This window comes from Protopterus annectens, chromosome 15.part0 (assembly GCF_019279795.1).
Source record: "Protopterus annectens isolate FY-2018-M chromosome 15.part0, PAN1.0, whole genome shotgun sequence".
In the NCBI taxonomy this organism is placed as follows: Eukaryota; Metazoa; Chordata; order Ceratodontiformes; family Protopteridae; genus Protopterus; species Protopterus annectens.
In genome coordinates, this window is record NC_056749.1 from 677,044,610 (window position 1) to 677,072,241 (window position 27,632).

Consider the following 27,632-nt stretch of genomic DNA (forward strand, 5'->3'; position numbering starts at 1 on the left):
TTCTAGTTCTCCCAAACCTTTAGAACACAGTTGCTGATGCAGAATTGTTCACAGAATTCCTATACTATCATGTCAGTAAATGCATAGAGACAATTGTCTGTACCAGAAATAAGCCCAAAAATAATGCAAAAAACAAACCTCCCTGGTGGAATCCAAAGATAAGCAGGTTATACAACAAAAGAAAAAGTCATACCCATGATTAGCAAGTGCTACCCCAGCATGAGATAAACATTCTCTCTTTAACTATGTCTGAAAATTCAAAGTCTGCAGAACTGAATGCAAATGGATCCACCTACACTTAGCTGGAAAATATAATTGGCCTGCTGGCTGACAAATTCAGCTCCAGTTTTACCACTCTTCTCTCCCCCAGCCATCCTCCAGGAAATACCATCAAACAACTCCCCTCCCCAACTTTTATTAAGGATCAAGTGCTAGATGCACTCTCTAAGGCAAAAAAACACTGCATCAGTGGGCTCTAATGTCTCCTAAATAGCCTAAAAAATGACCTATCAGAACAAATGGAGTCACTGTTTAACATTGCCTCCAGACAGGATTTGTGCCATGTGAATGGAGAAGTGCAGCGGTCATCCCTCTGCACAAGGGTGTCTACCAACCAACCCCAAGAACTCAGTCCGAGAAGTCTGACTAATCTCATATGCAAAACCATGAAAACAATTATCATGGAAGTGATTAGTAAGTGATATATAAGGACTTAGAAACACTGGATCCTTCCAACTTTGGTTTCATCAAGGGTATATCATGCCAACTCTTCCTGGTTGACTTCTTTGACAAGGTCACCAAGGCAAAGGATGAGGGAAAAATGGTGCATAATGCCTACCTTGACCTGGATAAGGCATTTGATACAAAACTCCACTTGGGCATTGTAAACAAATTCACAGATATAGGCATAAACCCATATGTTACTTGCTGGATAGTCAGATGGCTTTTGGATAGGACCTAGGAGGCTAGGATAGGGGAGACCACCATCACAAAGAGGCAGTCACTAATGGAGTCCCTCAGGAATCTGTGCTGTGCTGGGTCCACTCCATTTTGGGATCTACTTCTAGGAAGTTCAGAGTTGATTGCAAGCTGGGAGCAGTCATAGAATCTCCCCAATACACTAACATCCTACAGGAAAGACTAACAACAGACAAAAAGAAACTGTTGCCAGTGCTGCTGCCTATAACTCAGTGCTGAGAAATGTATAATGGCACCCTTTGGGAAGTCAGACATCCAAGGAAATTATCTCATCAATAGCATATGTTCAAGAGTAAAACCAGTAGTCAAGGATGTGGATGTACATGGATGTAGTAACATGGATTTCTACCAACTTATGTTTAAGGTAATAAATAAATCTTTTCTATGTTGCTTAAGTTGTAAGTAAGGGCATGACATCTACATCCAAGGAAGTCGTTGTCCCACTGTATTTGGCCATCATCAGTCCCATCATTTAGTACAACACTTCCTTAGGTATGAACCTGACAAGGGACGTGGAAGAACTGGAATGTCTGCAGAGGTTCCTCACAAAATGAAAACAGGACATAAACAGCATGTTCTTTGCAGATTTGCCTCAAAACACTATCTCTTTACTTTGTGTTCTACAAACTGCTGAGAGGCAGTCTATGCCTGCCATACAAGGCATCCTTGAAAATCACTCTGATGTATTTTTTGCATATTTTCAAAATGACTAGCATCAGAATTACTCACTCTAGGGATTTAAACTTTGCTCGCAACATCAGCACAACATGTTAGATCGTTTTCAAGAGAAATCTGCGCCGGTGGATGGGAAATCAGAAATATACCCTAAGCCTTGCATCTATGTCTCTAATGGACAAAGTCAGCCTATACATCTTGCCCTAGCTGACATATATCCCTTTAAATAACCTCTTAGGGACATAAACTTGTGGGTTCCATTTGGATTGCATGAATAGGCTTAAATGGACCCAGTGGTCATTAGCTTAGTGTGCAGTAATGAACCTATGATCCTGTTTAATATTTTCTTTGTCTACTTTTTATGTCCTCCAGTTTAGTTGCAATGGTGGTGGCCAACACATTGTTCTTAAGTCATGTGCTTACATTGTCCACTCCTTGGGATAATGTTTTGATTTCATTCTTAAAATACCTAATTAAATATTTGAATGTTCACTTCCAGACCTTGATATAATTGCCCCATTCTTCTAGTTATAATGCGCTGTGATCTTCATTTTCTGGAAATTTGCTAAGTAGCAGAAGTATATTCCCATTATTGTTAAAACTACCAATAAACCATTTTACTACAAACTTTCCATAAACATCATGGGTGGTTTTACCAATAGATGTAAATAAATGATTTGATGAACTTGAAAAAAGATGACAAAAGTCAAGTATTTACAGTGGGGTGTCATCTTTTTAAAGCTAACACTAAGAGGGTTTAGGGTCAATAAACTTCCATTATCTGCATGTTTGGTGAGCCAGACAATAGAGTCATTTTTAGCACCTGAGAAGAACACTGATGAACTAAACTAGTTACAGGAGCTATTGAGGATAGGAGTGCTCTTATTCTTACCTGTTGTGCATGACTACATGGTCCATTTTGGATCTATGTTGTTGTGGTTTCATACACCTTCAGATTGCTGAGTTTATTTATGATTGCATGATGGATTATTGTGTCAAGCAATATTCCAGATTGAAGTAAACTGCATAGGCAGTTAAAACTTCGTCCATGTTGGTGGTATCACACTCACAAAATAAAAAAGAAATGATGAGGGTAAGTATATAAGATCTACCTTTGACAAAAACACACTGAGTTTAGGCCATAGAAGTGAAGCTTTTCCATTACTTACTAAGTAAGTTCAAGATGATTTTGTCTAACGTGATGTACTTATGCGACTGATCAGTCTGTAATTATTGGCATGTGTTGAAGAGCCCACTTTATGGATTGTAGCATGCATCCTTATATGAACATTGCTAGTTTTTAATTCTGCATTAGGACTTGCATAATGAAGTATACTCCACTATTTTTGCATTTCACAAATTAGACTTTCTGGTATCTCATATGAGCTCACTCATCTGGGGTTTCCTAGGTTACTAAATCAAAGATGATAATTTTGGATATAAGTTTAGGTGGCAACATGTTGCAGGGAGGAAGAGTGAGAGAGTTCCTTTTTTTGCCCTGATATTTGCCCTAAATATGTAATCTACTGTGTCAGCTTTATCTGTTGGTGGCATTATGATGATAATCATTTTGATCTGGTGGAATTACATGTTTCTGTCTTCCTCTTCATTGCTTGGACATGATTACAGAAGACCTTGTTATTGTCACCTCTCTTGGTGATAAGTTCTACCTTGAGGTTTTGCATATTTAGTTTGTTTTAGTGAGTTCTTTGTGGATGGACTTTGTATTAGTCTACCTAATCCTGCCTCAGTGCTACAGAAAGTACCCAAAATTCCCAGAAGTCAAGTTAAACATGAAATGAAGTGAAAGGAAAAGATAAGTATCATTAAAAATCAGTTAGAGATGATGGAATGGATAAACAATTTGGCCAGTGTTCTTTTTATTGATCTGCAAACTACAAATAAAGTCATTAAATAAGAACATAGCCCATTGTTTAAAGGCAAGGTCATGGGAGGGTCATCTTTTTAGGTGCCATTGGCCTGGGTTCACTTGGACTTGGAAGGTGGTAGGGAAAAAAACAGGTGGCAATGTTTGTTAACATTTCAGCATGTTTTCTAAAGGAGTAAATTTGATGACATAATACACAAACCAAGAACCAACTGTGCAATCCAGAAAATTAAAAGGGAATGAACCAGCCACCATGGAACACAGAAAGAAACAGGAACCAGTCAACAAAACAGTGTTTATTATACAAAAAATAAAATTAAGTGCTTTCATTGAATATAACAGTAAGACTTCCTCAGAATAAAAGCCAAACCCACATCTTATCATTTAAATAAAACTCTCCTAAGTCACATGTATAAAATGCAGCAATCACATTCTAGGCATTAGTTAACACATCCAAGAATCAAACCTTATGTGAGTGCAATGTAAGCACACTACTACTAAGAGAAACCCCATCATTTAACCCTGGATGTGTCCATGCATTCAGACATCAGAAGTAAAAGAGACACTAACGCACTATTTAAACATTTTTCAAGTTTTCCCTCCCATAAATTTTTGTTTTTTGGTCTTGATTTAATTCCAAAAAACAGTAGAGGGGGACCTTGGGAAGGCTTATTGGAGTTTGCAGAATTGAGATGGCAAATAAAAGTAAGTGCATGGATGCACCCAGATTAAAATTAGTAGTGTGCTTAGATTGCGCTCATAGAAGGTTTGATTGCTGGACGTGTTAACTAATGTCTAGAATGTGATTGGTGCAACTGGTTCCTGTTTGTTTCCATGCTCCCTGGTGGCTGGTTCATTCCCTTTTACTTTTGAATTTGTTGACATTTGATGGGACCTGTCCTTGCATTGGTGGGAATGCATTGTCAGGGAGTAGTGGTCAATTCCACTTTCTTCCCATCTGTACAATGAAAGAAGACTCTTGCAATGAGTGATTATTATGTTTCCATTATTTTTTCTGTGTCTTTGCACTCAGTTTCATTGGGAATGTTTACTGCAATGCATGTAAGCATCTATTTTTTTATTGCATCTCTTTCAGGTTTTGCCCAGTCAATTCATGTGGGTCAAACAAGTAGTACGAAAGTCATTCTAGTCTCTCAAATCTCGGTAGTTAATGCTGTGATATGCACGAACCACAGATATACTCACCTGAGAGGGTTAATCTGGAGAGAATTCTTAACTTTAAGCAGGGATATCAGAGGAGGATATCTCAACATATACACACTGCAGAAAGCCTTCTAAAAGATCAGCTGATAATGGGAAAGCATGTATTTATTATTTTATGACAATCCAGTAAGACCTCTGAAACTATGTTGGTCTAAAATACTAATTATAAACACCATAACCTGTGCATTATATGCAAGAATAATTTAATGCTGATGGTTTTACCCTTTCAGCCAAGTTTTAATCTGTCATTCATGTTTAAAGCCATTACATGTGTAATGTGATCAAAGCATATTTTTTGTAGGAAGAGCAAGCGTACATTTGCAGTGTTCAAATATTTATGAATGTCGGCATATTTTCTTTAAATAAGAAGTTTATATACCTTCTAACAAAACATGTACTTAACGTTCTTACAAGCTTAAATGTGTGTGGCTACATAAAAAAAAAAAAAACACGTGTTACACAGAGGCACTCTTGAATTTGAGCTCAATTTGTTTTTCAATAAAGTCAGTGTTATACTTTTACAAAATACTTATACAGTTTCAGATGTTAAAAGGATGGGAGAATGTATGTTAACTTATTAGTTTATGCAACTGAGCCTGATCCATTTTTTTTTCTACAAATATTGTACAGTTGAAATTTGTTCTTGAAATTGAATCCCTGAGCATTGCAATTCAAATGTATTTTCTAAGTGATGTTTGTGCAGACTGTTTAATGTATTTGATGTTTAGGCCAAAATTACCAACAAGTCACATAACCCTTCATTCAGAGGTAAGAAAGGATGCTGCCTTACAAAGAAAAAATTTTAGAACCAGAGGCTGTGTTCAGCATATGAGTCTTAAACATGCCCAAAATGTTGGGTCACAATGATATCCAAGACAACATCTAGCCATTTCTGCCTATTGTAGCCTATATACACAAAGATTTCCTTGCCATAAACCAAGTTGTTTGTACATAACCCTGATGCCCCAGTAAATTGCTCTAGGGATATACTATATTTCATCCAGAATGGATGTTGTCTCTAAAAATGTAAATAGTTGTTCACAAATGTGGGTTTTCAGAATAATGAAATATGAAGCATATTGCAAAGCATAGCTAAAGAAATGGTTGCATTTAGAAAATCAAACTTAAGTCCACTACCACTTAATGTAAACTATAGAACAGTTGAGCTAAAAATTCAATTATTGTGAGGATCACCTTTGCAAATCAAAACAATAGTCTATTTATTGTTTATAAATATTTATGTTGTCAGTTAAGGGAGTGCTGATATAAAAATTCATTTTCCCAACAATTCATAAGTTTGTCCCTTCTGCACAAAGTTCCTTTACATTATCAAATCAACAACAATATAAGTACCCGTGACGTGGTAAGAGGCTGGGATCACAGGTTGACTGCGACCTTAACTTCGACCACCAAATGTCTACTGTAGTAAGGAAAGCTTTCCATGTAACACACTAGATTAGTAAAGACATCACTTCGAGAGCAAAAGAAGTCATAACCCCCGTGTACTCGGCCCTTATCTGGCCCATAATTGTGTATGGTGTCCTGTTTGGCATGTACCATACAAAGCACCTGCAGCAATTGGAGAGATCTCAGATGTTTCTAACAAAGAAGATCAAGGGGCTTCAGCATGTGCCTTACACAGACTGACTAAAGTCCCCGTCACTGTATTCTTATCATATAGACTTCTTAGGGGAGACTTATCCCTGGCCTACAGAGCAATCCAAGACCCAAACCTAATGAACTTGATGCACATCTGTAAATCAAATGGGTCTAGGTCTACTCATTCCAGGAACATAAATATGGCCTGCAACTTAAATAGGAAATTGAACATGCTGGGGGACAGATGTATTTCCCAGCAACTGCCACATCTTTGGAACAGGCTACCAATTCATGTCTAACAGAGCACCTCTATGGCACTGTTCAAGAGGAACCTGGACAAGTGGATGAGGTACCATAAATTCTTACTGGGGATAGCACCCACAACCCTCCTGGACATGGGCAGCCATCACTAAGTGCAATCTTGTGTATTGACTTGCAGTTCTATGGCATTACATTGGGTTGAAATGGCTAGGCTTAAAAATGACCATGGTCATTAGCCTAGTAATCTCCTAAGATCCTATGATAAGCAAACTGGCAAAAGTGAGGGCAGCATTTGAATTCATAGGGACACCCTTAATTTTAAGGATTATTGTTAAAAAAAAGACATTATTAGAAAGCAACAAGCCCAACAGAGTACAATCAATCTTGATTTTAGTGTTATTAACATCAGTTTCACTGCATAAAATCCAGACCAATGGAAGTATAAAGACGGCCTATATCCACAGTTATAACATGGTTTCTTTCCTGTTAAAACTGTAATTACTTGGTAGGTCTAACAATTTTTAAGAATTATTAATAAAGTAATCTAAATTTTCTGCCAGTGAGTTTAAGATGTTATGTAGGGGAAAGTACCTTCTAAGGAATACATTAAACAATTTAATGACATTTGTTTGAAGTTCTTATAGTACCCCAACAAGCCTATAACAGCTTTAAGACATCATATAATAAGATGGAAATATGGCAGAATAGGATTTCCAGACCTAAGAACATATGCTATAGCTTCAGGTATTAAAACAAGAGCAAAATGGTTAAATTATGATAAATTCAGCCAATAGGAAAAACATGTATGAAAACATTTAGTTAAATAAATAAAACAATATCACTGTGCAACATATCTGAATCTTAAATGGTAATATGAAGTGGCTGTTAAGAATATATTTATTACAAAAACACCAATAATCTGTAAAATATTTGTGTATGCTTTCTTATGTGGCTACCACACATCAAGGCTTGGCTGAATCAGACATGGACTCCTGGATCATATACTGCATGATGAGTACTTCTTCTCCAGTACATGCCAGCATTGCAGTAGGATGCACCTCTTCCAGTCCCCAGGATGGTGGAGGGCAAATGACATTCACTGCTCACTTCCACCCTCCACTGCCTGGCTTCTCCTGCACCCAGGTGTATACTCAATCTTAGGTATAGCCAGGGCTTCTACACTATATCTTTAGAAGTCAGACGATCTCTCAACATATTTTTGACAGAATCTCCGACACATTATCTCTGATTCCAAAAGACTTGCTTTCAGTGTAAGTGAGCAGTTACACTGAGATTAGGCTGAGAGCAGGTGTTTTGGAATGTGTCCCTGTAGTAAGACTGTTTATGAATAGGCCTTCCACCAAAGTAAGTCCTTACACTGAGCACAAATCTTTTGGAATCAGGGCAGACTTACATTGAGAGCAACTCTTTTGGAATCTGGCCATTTGTGTGATATGTTGACAAAATTCATGACAAAATGTATGACGGGTAATCAGATTAGAGACTGGAACTGTAAACACAATGTAATAGGGTTAGTACATTTGTAACTCTTGTGGAGTATGTAACATCACAGATTATTAATATAAAATCAGACTTTAAAATGTCAGTGACAAGGATGACTGTTACACAGTCTTATGTTTTTTTTTTTTTTTGAGAATAGTAAGTGATATTCCTCACAGCTTATTGGTATGTGCGCAGGTATAACATTTTTAGTAGCCGTAACAATATTGAATGCTGAAGTATCATCTTACATTGGTTTGCTACCTCATCACATTACAAACTGCAGTGATACTGACCCTATAATTACTACGTGTCAGCCTTGAATGAATTTGCTGTAATATAGTATGCATTTGGTTTAACTGTTAGCTCCTTGTATATATGTTTTCCTTTGTCCAATGTATAGAATTTATTATTTCAAGCTGTTCACATGCCGGTAATGCAAAAAAATTAACTCAAATTCATTTGTTTCATTAGTCTTCACTACACTTATATGCAAGAAAACTAAATAATAACCTTTGACCAGACCATATCATCTAGTTATCCCGGTCAGTTTTGATAGGATAAAAGTTGACTGCTAGGAAGATGTGAGTATGCACACCCCCATTACCTGTCTAATTCCCATGTAGCAAGTTAGATAGCACCATAGGACCTCTTGTTTTCATTTTCATTGCCAGCTTATTGGGCTTTTTGCAGACGATATGCACATTAACTGTATTTATTGCCATGATATACTGTAAATCAACCTTGCATTGTTTACATCCAGTCAGCACTGAATACAAGAGCAGACCGACTGTCTTCTTCTTCTACTTCTTTCGGCTGCTCCCATTAGGGGTCTTCACAGTGGATCATCTCTTTCCATTTCTTCCTGTCCTCTGCCTCTTGCTCTGTCACACCAACCACCTGCATGTCCTCTCTCACCACATCCATAAACCTTATCTTAGGCCTTCCTCTTTTCCTGTTACCTGGCAGCTTCATTCTTAGCATCTTTTTCCCAATATATTCTGCATCCCTCCTCAGTACATGTCCAAACCAATGTAATCTTGCCTCTGGCTTTGTCTCCAAACCTTCCAACCTGGGCCGACCCTCTAATATACTTATTCCTAATCCTGTCCACCCTCATCACACCCAGTGTAAATCTTGACATCTTTAACTCTGCCACGTCCAGCTGTGACTCCTGCTTTTTTGTCAGTGCCACTGTCTCCAACCCATATAACATACCTGGCCTCACTACCCTCTTGTAGACCTTCCCTTTCACTCTTACTGGTACTCTTCTGTCACAAATCACTCCTGACACTCTTCTCCACCCACTCCATCCTGCCTGTACTCTCTTCTTCACTTCTCTTCCACACTCACCATTACTCTGAACTGTTGATCCCAAGTATTTGAACTCCTCCACCTTCACCACCACTACTCCCTGCATCCTCACCATTCTTCTGTCCTCCCTCTCATTCACACACATATATTCTGTCTTAGTCTAGCTGACCTTTATTCCTCTTCTCTCTAGAGCATACCTCCACCTCTCCAGGGTCTCCTCCACCTGTTCCCTACTTTCACTACAGATCACAATGTCATCTGCAAACATCATAGTCCATGGGGACTCCTGTCTGATCTCGTCTGTCCACCTGTCCATCATCATTGCAAATAAGAAAGGGCTCAGAGCTGATCCTTGATGTAACCCCACCTCCACCTTAAAAGCATCTGTCACTCCCACCGCAGACCTCACTGCTGTCACACTGCCTCGTACATATCTTGTACCACTCTTACATACTTCTCTGACACTCCCGACTTCCTCATACAATACCACAACTCCTCTCTAGGCACCCTGTCATATGCTTTCTGTAAGTCCACAAAGATACAGGGCAACTCCTTCTGACCTTCTCTGTTCTTCTCCATCAACACTCTCAGAGCAAACATTGCATCTGTAGTGTTCCTTCCTGGCATGAAACCATACTGCTGATCACTAATCATCACCTCTCTTCTTAACCTAGCTTCCACTACTCTTTCCCATAACTTCATGCTGAGACTGATCAGTTTAATCCCTCTGTAGTTACTACAGCTCTGCACATCACCCTTATTCTTAAAAATCGGTACCAAAACACTTTTTCTCCATTCCTCAGGCATCCTCTCACTTTCCAAGATTTCATTAAACAATCTAGTTAAAAACTCCATTGCCATTTCACCTAAACACCTCCATGCTTCCACAGGTATGTCTGGACCAATAGCCTTTCCATTCTTCATCCTCTTCATAGCTATCCTTACTTCCTCCTTGCTAATCCACTGTACTTCATGATTCACTATCCCTACATCATCCAACCTTCTCTCCCTCTCATTCTCTTCATTCATCAGCCCCTCAAAGTTCTCTTTCCATCTGCAAAACACACTCTCCTCATTTGTGAGTACATTTCCCTTACTATCCTTTATCACCCTTACCTGCTGCACATCTTTCCCAGCTCGGTCCCTCTGTCTAGCCAATCGGTGCAGGTCCTTTTCTCCATCCTTAATGTCCAACCTTTCATACAACTCTTCATATGCCTTATCCTTAGCCTTTGCCACCTCTCTCTTTGCCATGCACCTTATCTCCTTATACTCCTGTCTACTTTCTTCATCCCCCTGACAATCTCACTTCTTCTTCACCAACCTCTTTCTGTGTATACTCTCCTGGTACTTCCTCATTCCACCACCAGGTCTCCTTGTCCTCCTTCTTCTTTCCAGATGTCACACCAAGCACCTTTCTAGCCATCTCTCTTACTAGCTCTGCTGTAGTTACCCAGCTATTCGGTAACTATTCACTGCCACCCAGTGCCTGTCTTAACTCTTCCCTGAACTCCACCTCACAATTACTCTTTTTCATTTTCCACCATTTGATCCTTGGTGCTGCCGTCAGACTCCTCCTCCTCTTCTTGATCACCAATGTCATCCTACAAACCACCATCCTATGCTGCCTAGCTACACTTTCCCCTGCCACCACTTTACAGTCTCCAATCTCCTGTAGACATGCCCTTCTACGTAAGACCAACTGTAATGTTATAAAACTGCTTTGTGTTCGCAAACAGTATGTAATGTCTTAAACAGAAATAGGACATATGTATGTATACACACACACACACATTACTTTATTTTTATCTTACTGTCAAGTATCAGGCATCCTGTCTCCACATATCAGTCCTTCACTTTAGCATTTCCTTTCAGCTCTCCCAGTCGTATGTAGTAACCTTAACATTTTAATTAAAGTTTAATGGCATTTTTAAGATAAAAGCAGCTATAATTAATATGAATTTTGTGAACTGTGAATGTTTTTGTATTTTTGAAATAACCTTTGTTTATTGTTTGCTACTTTTCTAGTCCCCGGGAAAGTACAAAGCACTAATTGATTGCAAGATAACAGGCTCTGAAGAAATGCTTATCAAAAGTGGGGACACCCTAGAGCTTATACAGGAAGACCCTGAAGGACAGTGGTATGTTTTTAGATTCCAGAAACGTATTTTCCATAAGTATAGTTTACCTTTCTGTTGAATTATGATATATGCTTAGGTGATGCTTTTTAAGGAAATGTGTATACTTTTCAGATACTGCTGCTCCTAGTAATACTGTGCTGTAGCCATTGTAATGTGTTTCACTCACACAGCACACTATAACATGCACCACCCTATTCCTACTGTAAAATATTTAATTATTCATCGTACTCAGACTGCCATGTCTTTTTAAGGGTGCAAAAGTTTTGAAGAGAAGTGTCTCTCTTTCCTCGCATTTTGTTGTTTTTAATGGTTATTTCATATTGCACTTAGAGAAATAAAATAAAAATCGAAAAAATATCATTAGTCACAGTACATGGAATGATAGTATGATTCTTTCCAGACACAGATAAAAGCAAGGCAAACACTCCACCAGGCAGCAATGACAACAAAATAAATAATCCAGCTGATCTTTAATTTAGCGCTTTCGTCAGGTATATGACTTCTTCAGAATACAGCATGTTAAAACATCCCAGTTTAAATAATGTCCCCTTGCCAATCACTGCAATAGACATTACATCATTCCCTCACCATTTAGTGCCATGACTGACCACAGACATGAATAAACATGGATGCTTAGCATGGGTTCATAGCCTGGATATCTTCCAGAGAAGTAGTTTTGTGTCCATTGAGAGGCCTGGGCCTAGCATAAGTTGACATACACTCTCAATACATAAGCATATTAGTAGTACACTTGTAGCAGTGTCTCCTACCACCTCATGCCATGATCTTACTTGGATTGGTTTTGGTTGTGCTACAGGTCCAGTTCCCAGACTACTATGCTTTGTCTGCCCATCAGCCCATTCCTACAACACAACAAGAATGGACTGAACAACTTGTGACAATACTGGGCAAACCGTCACATAGGAATAATCTTCTTCTGGAGACCTTCAACATGCAGTGAGAATGAAACATTACCTTCCTCCAGTTTTTTATCTTGGGAAAACATCATTACTTTTAACTAGTCAGTGACCTACTTGTACGAATCCACTGACTGTCAACCGCACCATCATAGACTGCTTTTCTACAAATGAACCATTCAACAACCACACTGTGTTAGATGCATTGTGGTCCACATTGTGAGCAGAAAATGTTGAAAACATACAGCATCATCACCTTACACATGTTTATTTATTTATATACTGTTTTCTCACCAGGTAAGTGGACTAGTATATTAACCCTTTTCAGCCATGACAAATATATAATTTTCTTTCCGTCAACAATATTATATAAAAATTAGTACATATCAAAATTCAGAACTTAGACTGAATACAGATAGGGTAACATAAAAAGATGCAGAGCTCATTGTGAAAAAAGTAGATATAAAATGCAAGTTATGATATGCATAAAATACAATGCAATCATAACATAATACATAAACTCCTGTACACACACACACACACACACCTATATATATATATATATATATATATATATATATACATACATATATATATATATATATATATATATATATATGCAAAATATTTGCATATAAGATCCAACATTAACAGACTGAAAAAAGTGTATTAAATGTATTCTAGTATTCAAAATACGGTATGGTAAGTTAACTAACCATGGTCGTGGTTGCAGCTACAAGAAGATTCTGTAAAGAGATGCTTTTTAAGTGCATCTTTGAATCCTTTAATGGTTCCTAGATTTTTGATGTCTGTAAGTAGTAATTCCATGTAACAGGTCCCAGTCTAGAGAAGGTTCACTCACCAACAGCAGGCCAACAGCAGGCTCAATAGACAGTAGCTGTTGTCCTGTGTACTTCTGAGTACATAAGGGTTGTCTTCTAACGGTAGTTTCACTCTTAAGGAGGTAGTGACCAAATTTTACCCCCTGTAAATTAGAGTACTTAGAAGAAGAGTAGTCCTTATGAGGCACTGAAATCCATTTGGAATTTTTTTAGCAAATTGCAGTAGCACAATGCGTGTCTGCTAACAGAATGAATCTGCCGATTTTATTCTCAGCAGTCTGTATTCTATGAATATTAAAAAAAACAAAACGAGATGGAACCGTGGTCAGTGAAGGCAATAAAGACAAAAAATCCTTGTGGAACCACAAATGGAAAATAAAAGCAGCAACAGTGCCAGCAAATAACGTACCACACTTTTTTTCGTCACATAGACTTCATCAGAATACAAATGAAAAAAAAAAGGAAAGTGGGTTGATAATTTAACCCCAGATGAACATAAAGCTTTGAATGAACTAAAGAAAAAAACTTTTCTAAGGTTCATGAAAAGACCACGGTTCCATCTCATTCTGTTTTTTTTGTTTCCACTTGAGTTGGGTACGCTTACTTCTTGATTCTATGAATATTGTTGACTGAATGCATAACGAGAAAAGGAAGACCATATTCAAGTTTGAGTATTAAATGTACCTCTCAACCTGGAATCATCAAATATCTGGACAAAGACCCATGAAAAGTAGGTACAAATGGCCAAAAATCTGGGTTGCTGATTAACATGAAATTTGAATGCATAATTATGTAACCTCACCCACTGCGGTGCAATTATGGGATACCAGCTTTCCAAGCAAATTGAAGAACAGACAAAATCTTAAACAACACAAAATATAACCAGAACAATAGCCAAGCATATAACAATAAGTCCAATAAAAGCTGATTTTTATCAGTCCTGAGATGGCTCAAAGTCCTGGAAACAATGGCAGAATTCGTGCTAGACTGCCGGCCTATATATAGCACTCTCCTACTTAGCATGTCCAAGCATGTGCAGAGCAGTCAGTCACTGCTCATTTTATGCCTGAAAATGAAGTGGCTTCATGTACACTGCATGTCTTTTTCAGAGTATATAATGTATTTAACCCATCTGGAAAAAACTTAGATTACATTTTGCTAACTGAAAATATATTAAATATAAGCTTGAGCTAAGTTTAGTTAATGATGAATGGGGCCTCAGTCCTGGCAGGCATACCTCCCAACTGTCCTGACCTTTTGGAATGACCACATTTTTGCCTTGTTTTTTTTTCCTCCTAAAATTTGTGTTTTTTCTGGAAAATCATTGAGGGTTGAAGTCAGTATATAATGACAGACATTTAAGTTTGACTTCATATCCTTCAGAAAATGCATGACAAAACAAAACCTGTTACTTTAATAACTTTTGTAACAGCTATATTTAAAATGTAACCCTATTTTGGAGCATTGACCCCCATTATTCTAGGCTTTGCCCAGATTTCTTGTACTAAGAAGTTGAGAGTTATCCTGGTAGGTTACCTTATGAAAAAGTTTTGTACAGTAACATAGAACTTTCTGCAGATAAAAGTGGTCAAGCAGCATCAGAATTAATAGTTTAAGGATCCTGCTAAATTTCAAGTGTTGCTTTAATTGCACAATAAAAGTGCTGTCACAGCTATTAATCTTTCATCTCCAAAATGTGGAAGACTCTTCTACTTAATGGGATAACATGGATGAAATGTGGAACATACACGAACAGCTTCAACTAGAAAGCTTGGAGGGTTGTTAAAATATACATAGAAGCTGTTATTTTGATGAGTAAATATGAGTTAGTATTTTTTTACCATGGATGTTTTTGTTGTTGTGTCTTTCGGCTTTTCCCGGTTAGGGGTCGCCACAGCTGAACTCCGGTCTGCTAATGATTGGCAGTTGATTTTTACGTGCCAAGTTACCAGCCCTGATGCACAACCTTCAACGAAGGTACGCCCCATTCATGCATGTCTTCACGCAGAAGACACTCGAGCTGAGAATCGAACCGGACAGTGTCTTACTGTGAGGCGACAACGCTACCGCAGCACCACCACAATTTGTTAAAAAAATCTTAATGAATGTATAATAGACCCTTTCAATGTGGAACAGTCTGGAATGTGGAATTTTTGATTTTTAAAATGAGGTGCATTTATTTAAATGAAGAACAGTTCAGAAATTGGAATGTTGTATTCTAACCCTAGTAGTATAGATGCCTACTCTGTGAGCTATTATTAATGTCTTTCTCAGCTTTATGTGCAGTGATGTTGATTGCTAATTCCTTGCTATTTGCTTACTGCAAAAATGAAAGTTAAGCTAAGCCAATAAAGAGAATCGAGGAGCAGTACAACATTTCTTCCTTCTTTTATTGCATATTTACTAAGCATTTTGTTTGTGTCTGTGCACAAAAGACAGCACAAATGGTTTGCAGAAGGTAAAACTTTGAGCAGATGGTCATATAAGAAATGTGCACCATTAATTTTGTGAGTCCTCTGACTCCAATTAATTCTACTACTGGCCCCCTTTACCCATTAATTCTTTTGGGCTGTCCCACACTGTGTAATCCTTCTGGAGCACCTCACACTATTACTTTTGTTTAGGCTGCACAGTTCTGTACGATCCTGAAAGTGTCTAACATTTTGAAGCCAAAGTCCTTTATGATCCTGAAAAAGTGCCTAACACTTTAAAGCCATTTCTGTTCTTGAATGTTCACAGTATTATTACATCATTGCATTTGTGGATAAAAATACAACTTTGGTGATTACAGCATCATACAAACCAGAATTAATCTGAATGTGCCATTTTTACCTTTCCATACCTGGTCTATACCCCTTTGCCACAACTGTTGTTGTACTACTATACCATTTCTAGCATGTGTGCCACTTTATTATTATTATTTAATCTCTGAGGATAATGCTATGTACAGGCCATGATGTTCTGTACTTGAAGGAGTAAGCATATCGCTTTATTGTATTTTTATATTCTATTTAAAAAATTGGTTAGATGGATTTTTCCATGGTGGCAACATGAGCAAGGCAATGTTTTTAGTAAAACAATACAGGTAAAGCCTGCTTCCTAAGTATGTGTGTATTTGGAGAAGAGAGGAAGTGCTGTAAAAACTATAAATGGAGGACGGGTGGGGACAACTAATAGAACCTCCATATCATTACATCTTCCTTGTCAAGAGCTCTTACACTATTTGTGCCCACCCCTTAACCTGACTTACCTTCACTGTCCAAGTCTTGGCGGATTACTTGGCTCGGGTTATTCAGAAGTGGTTCCTGATCAGTCTACATAACTGAAGCCTCTCTTCTGCGTCCCTTCTTTCTCGATGAGGCATGACTGGGATTACTACTGAGATGCCCCCTGGGCATTTACTCTTGACAACCATAGCAACAAAGTAACAAAAAAAATAAAATAAAAAATCAGCCTGCCAAGATTTGTTCCTATTTAGTTTTCAGCTGTTAATCAATAGAGCAGTTCTCCTGCTAACCTGGCAACTGCACCTTCTGACCTACCTACCTCCCAACATTCCAACTCTGTAATTTACATTTTATGCAAATTTTTTATGGAATGTTATGCTTTTGCAAGCATGCCATGTCCCATTTTGCATTTATCCCTGTTGCTTTCTTTTTGGTCACATGCTATGCTGATGTGTAAGTGAACTTATTAAATTGATACCCCTTAAAAGTTATCACACTCATGTCTCCTTCGCTTTTAGTGGTTTTGTTTTGCTAGTTTTTTTAGTACCACTCACTCATCAGTTATTTTCATATATTTACTCAAAGAAGCTTTCAAGCTGGGATTAGCAATAATAGAAAAACAGAAGATGTACACCACAGAATTTGATTATTGATTAAATGTCCTCTATGGTTGGCTGCTGCAGTGCAGCAAATTTTGGGTGGGCTGCGGACGGGCTGCTGCTATAAAGAACTTTTTTTTTTTTTTTTTTTTACATCTCTCATTTGAGTCTCTGACAGGCAGTCAGGCACTGCCTCGCTAGGCTGATAATATGCTGGTGATGCATAGTGACATCAGCCGGCCTGTAAGTAAAAAGAGTAAATAAAAAAAAAAAATCGGGATTTGAAGGGGCCAGTCAGGAATTCATGGTCCCCATTATTTTGCCCTCAAAATCGGTAAATTCTGAGGAATTCGGTACATTTGAGAGGTATGGTATTAAAAGATCTTTAGCAGTGGTCCTGCCAGTGGGTGAAAAGAGGTGACTGATGTTGTCACACAGTTTTAATTGAGCAAGGATTTTATATGTGTGTGTGTGTGTGTGTGTGTGTGTGTGTGTGTGTGTGTGTGTGTGTGTGTGTGGTAAAAAAGGGTGTGGTTGAATATTAGGCTTGGGTACCTCTGTAAAGTGACCTCAGGTATTCTGTCCCCATTAAGATCTGCTTAGAGAATAAGGAAGTACAAGGAATAGGACAAAGACCATGACATGGGTTGGTTGGAATTAACTAGTAGTGGACCACATGCATAACTGAGTGAAATTATCCTCTAACTTGGTTTATAGGTCAGAGGGGTGATACTGGATTGCAGGAGCAGTATATCATCTACTTATATTATTAATTTAAGATTTGGTTATTCTAGGGGGAAACCATTAAAGAGAGAGAGGAGAGGAGGACACAGTACAGACCCTTGTGGTACATCTGTTTTAAGTTTACCAGCAGTAGAGGATGAGACATTGCTATGGACTTGGAAGGTTCTGTTGTTTAGATAGCTGGGAAATCAGCAAATAGTGTTATTTTCAAAACAGAGTCCTTTGAGTTTGTTGAGAAGAAAGAGTATGGTTGACCATTTGGAAAGCCCTTGTCATGTCAACAAAGACACCTACAGTAATAACTCCCTCATTCAGGTAGGAATAAATGGTATCAGTGGCCATTGCCATATCAGTGAAGTTACTGAAGGCATTGCGAAACCATGCTATGACTTATGTAGCAGGCCATAGCTGTTAATGTGTTTAAATAGTTGCTTGTATATAAGTTTTAAAATATTAGGGCGCAGGGTAGAAATAGGTCCGTAATCCTCAGACCATTAGGAGAAGTGACTTTAGGTAGCGGGATTATAACTGCATGCTTAAATACTGGTGGAACAGTGTCTGAGGTGAGTGAAAGGTTAAAGATATGAGTAAGGGGTTTAGCAATTTTTTCAACTGCAAGCCTTAGAAAGGTAGGGTGAAGATTGCTGGATTTAGATCCTGGAATGTTGAGTTTGAGAAGCAGAGATGTTTTCTGTTTTACTGAAATTTCAGACAAGTGAACAGTTGCTGTTTAACAGGCTAGAAGATATAGCTCAGAGGATGAAGGTTCTTGTTCTTCATTGATAGGGGGAGTAAATTGTTGGAATGGTTTTAGTTATGCCAGTTCTGGTAAACTGCAAAAAACTGGGCATAATCATTAGCAAAGGTGGAATGATTCAATGTTAAGGGTTCATTTTTGGTATCTTAAGAGTTATTTAATGCTCCAGTTAAGCATTTTATTTCTTTCCAAAACTGAGTGGGTCTAGACCAGATTTCTTCCTGTTCCTAAGGTACTGGGCTTTGATAGTATTTGTTGCAATCCTTGTTTCTTTCCTTAAATTCAAAAAAGTTTAAGGTAGTTCTCTATTCTTGGGGTTCCTTTTCCAGTTCTTCCAGGCTAAATCTCTGGCTCGAATTTTATTTTTAATATCCACTGAAGGCTGTGGACAAAACTGTGATCTAAATCTTTTTTTTGTAAGAGTGGTACAGTGTATGCTGAATTCTGGTCAATTTTGTGTTGAAAAAATCTATACTAGAGATGGGTTCAGACATAGGTAACAGGGAAGTGCAGTCTATAGCACTGAGTACGTTGTTGAGATTTGATAGCTTATTATTAGGGAAAGATCATCCTTCAGTTATTTGGGAGATTTTTAAATGTTCTGAATGACCAAATGGATTTAATGGGTGAGTAGTCATTCAGAACTCTGGGGAGTATTTCAGTGTGAGGGCACCTATTTTGTATGTTGCTTATTGTTAGGTCAAGCATGCAGTGATGGACAGTTTTTGTATTAGTTTAGTAAGGTGCCTATGTTATTTGGGCCAGGCTAAATTGCTGCAACATTTTGTTCAGAGACAAAGATCCTTTCCCAATAGCACTAATACTGAAATGACCAAGAATAACTGTGGTGTTGTTTGCACCTTTAGGGAATATGCATTATAGAGTACAGATGAGGGTAGGGGGTGTACATGGCCGCAATTCACGTGAGAGTGTGCCCACCTAATGTAATGTAAGAGAGTAACCAGTTTGGACTCTTGCCATCTGGAATATGAGAATTAGTACAATCTACAACTGTAATGGAGGTATTTCTTTTGATTACTCTTGGAGCACTGCCACCGAATCAGGGCCTGGTCTGTGACACCATGATACACACACACACACACACACACACACACACACACACACACACACACACACACACAAATGCTCAACTTTCATATGGTCAAGACCATATGATTGAACATTTGAATGTTCGAAAATGTGAAAAAAAAAATAAACCAAAAAAAAAAAAAAAAAACAGTGCACCCCCCCAAACCTCCCACTATTTAAATATACCAACTCTGAGATCGCACTACATTGCAGTAAAGGGAAATCTTCCCATTCTGTGCTCTATGGAGCTCCCCATTCAGAACGTTTGAGCTTTTAAAAGTTCGATCATATGGTCTCGGCCATATGAAAGTCGAGCTTTTAAAAGTTCAACTATCTGAAGGGGACCTATATATATATATATATATATATATATATATATATATATATATATATATATATAGATATATATAGATATAGATATATATAGATATTTATATATACCAGCCATACTTCAAGACTGGCCCCATTTATTGTTAAGATCACACACATTAAGGCAATCAATTTTAAGGTTTTTATTTCTGATACAATAGATGCTTGAGCTCTATAACTAAGAGCTGAACTGAGGTGGTTCTGGGTTTGAATGACTATCTTCTGTACATGTATGTTTGTGTAGGTGAGATCTTGTGAGATTGCCCTTCATTTTTGGGATAGGGATAAGTGACCTCTGTAGAAGTACAGATTGCAATAGAAATTGTTTCCTAGTAGCATAAGTGAGTTTATTGCTGGTGTCAGCCATAGGATCATAGGAAGTTACTAGGCTATTGGCCCTGAGGCCCTTTCAAGCCTAGCCAAGAATTTAGCCCATATTCCAAAAAGTTAGCACCCTATGCCACTGTCCAGCATGGATGCAGGTGGAATCCCATGGGTGTATTTTCTGTTCCCCATCAGGTTATCCATGTTGTGCTTAAAAAATGGTTAATGAGGTACTCTGCTTTACATGGAGAGGGAATATATTCCACAAAAGGGGGAGCCTCTGAGACACAAATCTGTCCCGTCAACAAGTCCTAGTGATGTCACAGACCAGGTTGAAGTTGTGCATGTGGGTTACTTGAGTGGAGCTTAACTTACGGATATGCAGCAGTCCCATCAAGGCAGGGACTGAGATTGCTTTGTATACCATACAGAGGTCACCTCTGAGAAGTCTGTAGGAGACTGAGTAGAGGGACAGGGCTTTTAGCTTATCTGTGTAGGTTAGATGTTTGAGGCCCTGGATTCTCTGAGTGAGGAACCTCTGTGGTCTCTCCAGCTGCTGCATGTGCTTTGTGAGGTACTTGCAGAAAGGGGCATTGTATTCAATAATGGATCTTATAAGGGAAGAATACAGGGCTGTTATGGCCACCTTGTCCCTGGATGAGATACCCTTACTAACGAGGTGGGCCATGTAGAAACCTTTCCATATAATGGAGGCACTATGGTGGTCAAAAGTCAGTTTGCTGGTGCCCAAGTCCCTCATGACTGATTACATGCTTAGGACCTTATTATCAATGTGATAATTTGTGGGGACGTCACTTTCCCCAAAAGGGATGCTAATGCATTTTCTGGCATTCAGTTTGAGGCTATGTTTCTAGCATCAGTCATTTGTTTTGGTGAGACCCTCTTGGAGGATCTCCACATCACTAGGGGAATTGATGACAGCACCCAGCTTGCAGTCAGCTGCAAACTTGGTCAACTGTAGCCCACTAGATTTGGCCTATGCCTCCAAGAGTACATCCCAAACAACAGAGGCCTCAAAACCAATCCTTGGGGTACACCGCTTGGTATGGGTCTACTACATGAGGTGGCTTCCCCTATTTTGACAAGGTGGGATCTATCGGTGAGCCAGTTTGCTACCCATCTGGTAACATATGGATTGATGCCTAGTTGAGAGAGTTTATCTATTATACCTGAGTGGGGAATAGTATCAAAGGCTTTGGCCAGGTCAAGGTTCCCCTCATCTATAGCCTTGATGTCTCTTTCAAAGAAGTCAACCAACTTTAACAGACATGACCTCTAAGTGCAAAACTATCGAAGGCTTAGAACAGTGATTTTTTTTCCAAGAAACACACACAAGCACACCAAAAAACAGCAATCCACACACATACATTTAAAATCCTACATCTAACCCTACACTAAACTGTACATACACTACTATCTATCCACTTACCTTAATCCAAACCCTAACCCTAAGGTCTGTCACTATCGCACACTCACCTGACCCTCGCCCTAATCCTATCTCACCTATCCCGCCCTAACCCTAAAGTCTGTCACTATCGCACACCCACCTCACCCGTGCCCTAACTCACCTAACCCACTCCCTAACCCTAACATCCACACAATCGCACACTTACCTGAACCCGACCTGTAACTTTCCACCATAGTGCTGAAAATCATGAAGCCACAGAAACGGCCCACCGAATTCTTTCCCTGAGAAAGAATTCAGTGTTCCACGGCTTCACGATAATCAGTTTTCGAACTTCACAGTTCGAACATACAGTGTTCGAACTGCTGAAGTTTTGACAAACTGATAGGAACCCTTAAAAAACACATGGCTGAAGCAGAACAGATTAACCACTTACAGTTAAAAGAACAGAAATCACAATATGAAAAAATACAGTTATACAGTAACAAAATGCAGTAAAATGCAGTTAAACAGTAATAAATTGTAGTAAATAGGAATAATATATATATATATAATCAGTAGATTGCTTTAAAACAGTAGCTCACAATCACAACAGTAAAAGACAGCACGAACAAAGCAGCAATTCAATAGAATACTGTCATCAGTTTAATAAGGCTACCAACAAGCAGTAATAAATATGACAAACTAAATGCAGTTGAACTCCTAAACACAAGCAGCAAAATTAAGTAGGAAGAGGTACAGTTTTTTTTTAGTAGAAAGTGAGGAGACAGGAGATAAGAAAATTCAAGGTTGAGAAGCTAAAGGGGTGGGCCTTTACAGAGTTCTCACTACAAACAGTAGAATAAGCTGATGTAATGTGAAGAGGGGAGTGTCCAGTATCAACTTTATACTAGAGGCGGGCAACTCAAAGCCACCAAACTTTAAGACCACAATGGCAGCTAGGTGGGTGGGTGGAATATTTAAAGAAAACAGCTGCACAGATTAAACAGATATACAGTAAAGTAGAAGTGCGGAAAACAGTTGAAAATAAGCACTTATCTTTTTCCATTATCACAGCAGAGCAATGGTAGAAACCCTATTTCATCGCATCTTTGAACAGCTTTGAGCAAACAAACTGGTTTAAAGCACTGGCTATTTAAGGCAGAGAAACAAAAAACAGCCAAATTATCCAATGAAAATAATACAGCATTGCAGGAATACTTTTAGCTAGATCAAACCAGACTGAATTCTCTCTCCCACAAAGCAACAGCTAGGCCTCTCTACACAAAAGATTTCACTACAAGCTTTAAATGTCACAAACAGTAATAGATATTCAGCTCTATGCTAGTGTTTTTCAAGTACAGCAACAAGTAAAAAGAACAGACAACAAAAAGGATACTAAAACAGTTGCACAGATTAAACAGATATGCTGTAAAACACAAGTGCAGCAAACAGTTGAAAATAAGCACTTATCTTTTTCCAATATCACAGCAGAGCAATGTCAGAAGGCCTAATCTCACTGCAGCTTTGAATAGCTTTGAGCAAGCTAGTACAAACTGGTTTAAAACACTGGCTATTTAAGGCAGAGAAACACACACCAGCCAGATTATCCAATCAAAATAACACTGGGTTTCAGCAATACTTCTAGCTAGATCAAACCAGACTGGATTCTCTCTCAAGCATTTGATTGTGTATTCTTATTTGCCAGTCATGGGCCTGAGAAGGGATGGAGGGCTTGTGGCATAGATGAGAAAGAGGCATAGTATCTGTAATGAATAGACTGACGGCTAAAGTGACATGACAAAATTGTAAGACAACATGCTAAGCAAATTGAGAGATTCAAAATTAACATTATGAGTCTGCAATATAGTTGGTGTTGTAACTTGCAAAGAAAGAGGTAAAGTGTGGATGGGAAAATGTCACGTGTAATAGATAATATAACAGAGTACCTAGAGGGTGAGAAATGTGGAAAAATGGAGAGAAAGTGTTGGTAGGAGCTTATGACAATACGTAGTGTAGTAATGGGAGAGATTCCAATAAAGTTGCACTCAGTGCACACCTGCCTTGATTTGGAAAGACTTGCCCTCAGTGTAAGTGACTTACTTCAGTGTAAGGCCCATCTGTAAACAAGCTGGAAGAGCAGACCAGATTCTAAAAAACCTGCTTTGACTGCTCTCACAGCAAGTTGTCACTTACACTGAGAGCATGTCTTTTGGAATAGAGGCCCAATGTCTTTCAACTTAATAAGAGGAAGTGGAAGCACTGACAGATCATGGTCAAACTGGGCCCAAGGCAGGGTAATAGATCACCCCCCACACACATACACACACAAAAGCAGCAGCCCCCCCAGAAGCACCTTCCTGATTGTATTAAATTGTACTCCTTATATAATACAGTACCACCTGTTAGAGTGTGCCTTAAATTTGTAGTTTTGAACATTTTTCCAGTAGACAATGAAACAAAACATATGTACCAATAATGACAAAACTACCCATTTCAGAAAATTTCAGCTCTTAAAGGCCATCAGACCTCTGTCATTACTAAAGTAAAAGTCATCAGAATAATTTCACATTAAAGTGATCTAGAACTAATAAAGAGATTGCTGCTGGCAAACAACTTTATATTTCAGTGATTCATCTTAAAATTCTGTACCTGCTGCCCTTCAAGAATAAATTACCGATGTTGCATTATAAAACAAAAAGGGTAAGCTGGTAATATTGCAATAAGGAATGGATGGCAAACAATAAGTTCATAGTTACTAGGCATCTTATCCAAACAAGAACACACTGAGGACTACAGTCCCCCCTCCATAAAGTACAACAGTATCAGCAATCCAGCTACATGGTGTGGCAGAAGAACCCACAGCCATCTGCATCAAAAGCAAGTATGCTATCTGTTGTGCTACTAACACTGCTTAAAAGATCTGTAGCATAAATAGTGATGATCATTTGCTAAACAAAACAGTTGCACATTGAACATGGACCAAGAGTGCGCAGCTGTAAGCTTCTCTTCCCTTGAGGTCACAATTCCTTGAGAATGCACTAAAACTATTATTTTTTGAGTTGTCTGGTAGCTGGTGTAGAGAACTTAGGCTTTTGTCTCCTGTAACCAAGGTACAGGGGTGTGGAGCCTGAGCAAATTAAATAAACTACCATCCCTAACTAGGGTGTCTCACACACACACACACACACACACACACACACACACACACACACACACACACACACACACCATGATGGAACATTTTCCTTCTTCTAAGCTTTATTCCATGGACAGAAGAAGAAGCAACAGCAGGTATGTGTGCATCAACACATGCAGAAATATAAATCTGCATATTTTTTAAATTAAAAAGTAAATGCTGTGGCAGCCCTTTGGCAAGAGGGCCCCTACCAGTCAGCAGGCCCTAGGTAACTGCCTAGGCTGCCTTGTGTTGGATCTGGTTGTGGGTGGGAGGGTGGGTAAGAGAAACACCCTAGCTTAGATTTTGCAATGCTGTAAATCCTGTGTATTCCACTCAAATAGAAGTAGAAACTCCACACAGAAGAAGATACCCTGTTTCAAAGAATGTGTCGGGTAATGAATTGAAAGTGCAGCCTATATTGGCCACCTATGCTATGAGTAAACAAAATCTGTAAATGCAGCATGCCATCTAAACTAAGAGTTAGAATAGCCAGATAATAGAATAGCCACAGCCTACCTGCCACCTAGGCTGTGTGCATAGGCTAAGTAGCACAGCCTACCGCCCATCTAGACTGTGTGCATAGGTTAGGCAACACATCCTACCTGCCATCCAGGCTATGTGTTTAGGTAAGGTAGCACAGCATACCTGCCACCCAGGCTATGTGCATAGGTTAAATAGTACTACCTACCTACCACCCAGGCTGTTTGCATAGATTATGTAGCACAGCCTTCCTTCTAGCTAGGCTATGTGCATTAGTTAAATAGCACAGCCTACCCGCCACCCCGGCTATGACACATAGGTTAGGTAGCACAGCTTACCTGCAACCTAGGCTATGTGCGTAGATTAAATAGTACAGCTTACCTGATACATGTGCTGTGTGCATTGGTTATGTAGCACAGCCAATGTGCTAGCTGGGCTATGTGCATAGGTTAGGTAGCACAGCCTTCCTGACACCTAGGCTATGTGCATAGGTTAAATAGTACAGCCTACATAACACCTGGCCTGTGTGCATAGGTTAGGTAACACAGCCTACCTGCCACCTAGGCTGTGTGCATAGGTTAAGTAGCACAACATACCTGCCACCTAGGCTACATGCATAGGTTAAATAGTACAGCCTACCTGACACCTGAGCTTTGTGCATAGGTTATGGAGCACAACCTACCTGCCAGCTAGATGGGGTGCAAAGGCTAAGTACAATACATGAAGCTGTTGTTGGAAGTGACAAACACAGACTTCTCATTTGAACTAAAACAAGAAGATTGTCATACTTCACTGCAGTCCTTTCTTAAAAATATTTCCATCTTTGCAAGAAACATACTACCTTACCAGAGCAGTCAAGTGCAGCCTGAAACACTGATTAACCAATAGTTAAAGAAAGTATTTTGAGCATGGGAGACTGCTTGTGGATTATTATTTTTTAATAAATGAACGCAGCCAAATATGGCAAAAAAAACAAAAGTGTCCTAGATATAAAAATGCCAGACAGCACTTCCTGAAAAGCCTAGAAGATTGTGGATGGAAACTATTAACCATGTTATGATAGTCCTTCCTCATCCAAACTGATTTGTAATAAATAGTCAACTAATCTGCTGTACTGAGTTGATTGAAGCATTTGCATTAACATTTCTTCTCTCACTTCAGTGTACATTCCACTTCTGTACTTCTTACCTTCAAAGACCTAATGCCTCTGCTGAATCCATCTTTGGATTTATTCCTTTTTTCCTACTTAAAATTTGGACAGATCAATACCTGAAAGGCGGGTTTTGATTGCCTGTATGCCAGGTTAATCAGGGCCTGTGAGAGCTTCATTGCCCTGCCTCTACAGCACATTAATACATCACTGTCTAGTGGCATGTTTCCTGACTTCTTGGAAATAGCTGGTGTTATTCTTATCCTTAAACTGCCCCATAGCATAAAGTCTTTTCAGTTAATAGCTTTACTATTACTGCTAACCAAAATCCTAAAAAAAGCTGTTACCTTGCTGCATCAGCAGCATGTTTAATAGTATGGCTTCTTCACAACTGACTGCTGCTGTCTTCATTAATCTATCCAAGGAATCTGACATTGTGAATCATTCTCTTCTTGTCAAAGAGATCTCCCTGTATGGTGTTCACTCTACTTATTAAAATTGGTTCACAGATTAACTGTTGAACAGATTCTTTAATATCATCTTCTCACACTCTTAAGTCAGTCCTCCGCGGTGGTATGGCAGTAGTGTTGTTACTTCACAGCAAGAGGTTCTCCCATTCGATTTTCGGCTGGGCTTGGGAACGCTTTCTGTGTGGAGTCTGCATGTCCTCCCCGCGGTTGGGTAGCATTCGAAAGACATGCATGCGTAAATGAGCATGCCTTCGTTGAAGGTTGGGCGTCGAGCTGGCACCTCGGCATTTCGTAAAAATGTACTGCCAATCATTAGCGGACCGGAGTTCCTCTATAGCGACCCCTTACCGGAAAAAGTCGAAAGACCAACAACAACACTCTTAAGTCAGTTCTCTACTCAGTCAGGTCTGGTTTAAACCAAGACTTTGCTCTTGGGCTTTTACTGTTAGTTATCCATATCAATGCCCTCGTTTCTTCTCAAAATACAAACAGTATCCT

General features: G+C 38.9%; 1 protein-coding gene across 1 annotated transcript in view; it reads left to right on the forward strand.

Moving 5' to 3' along the window:
- The window catches only part of MCF2 (MCF.2 cell line derived transforming sequence), a 1,891,050-nt gene that overhangs the window by 1,773,091 nt on the left and 90,327 nt on the right, over positions 1-27,632 (forward strand). Inside the window, exon 28 of the mRNA XM_044057533.1 lies at positions 11,468-11,580. Coding sequence (XP_043913468.1) covers positions 11,468-11,580 — 113 coding nt within the window. The remainder of the gene's footprint in view (positions 1-11,467; positions 11,581-27,632) is intronic.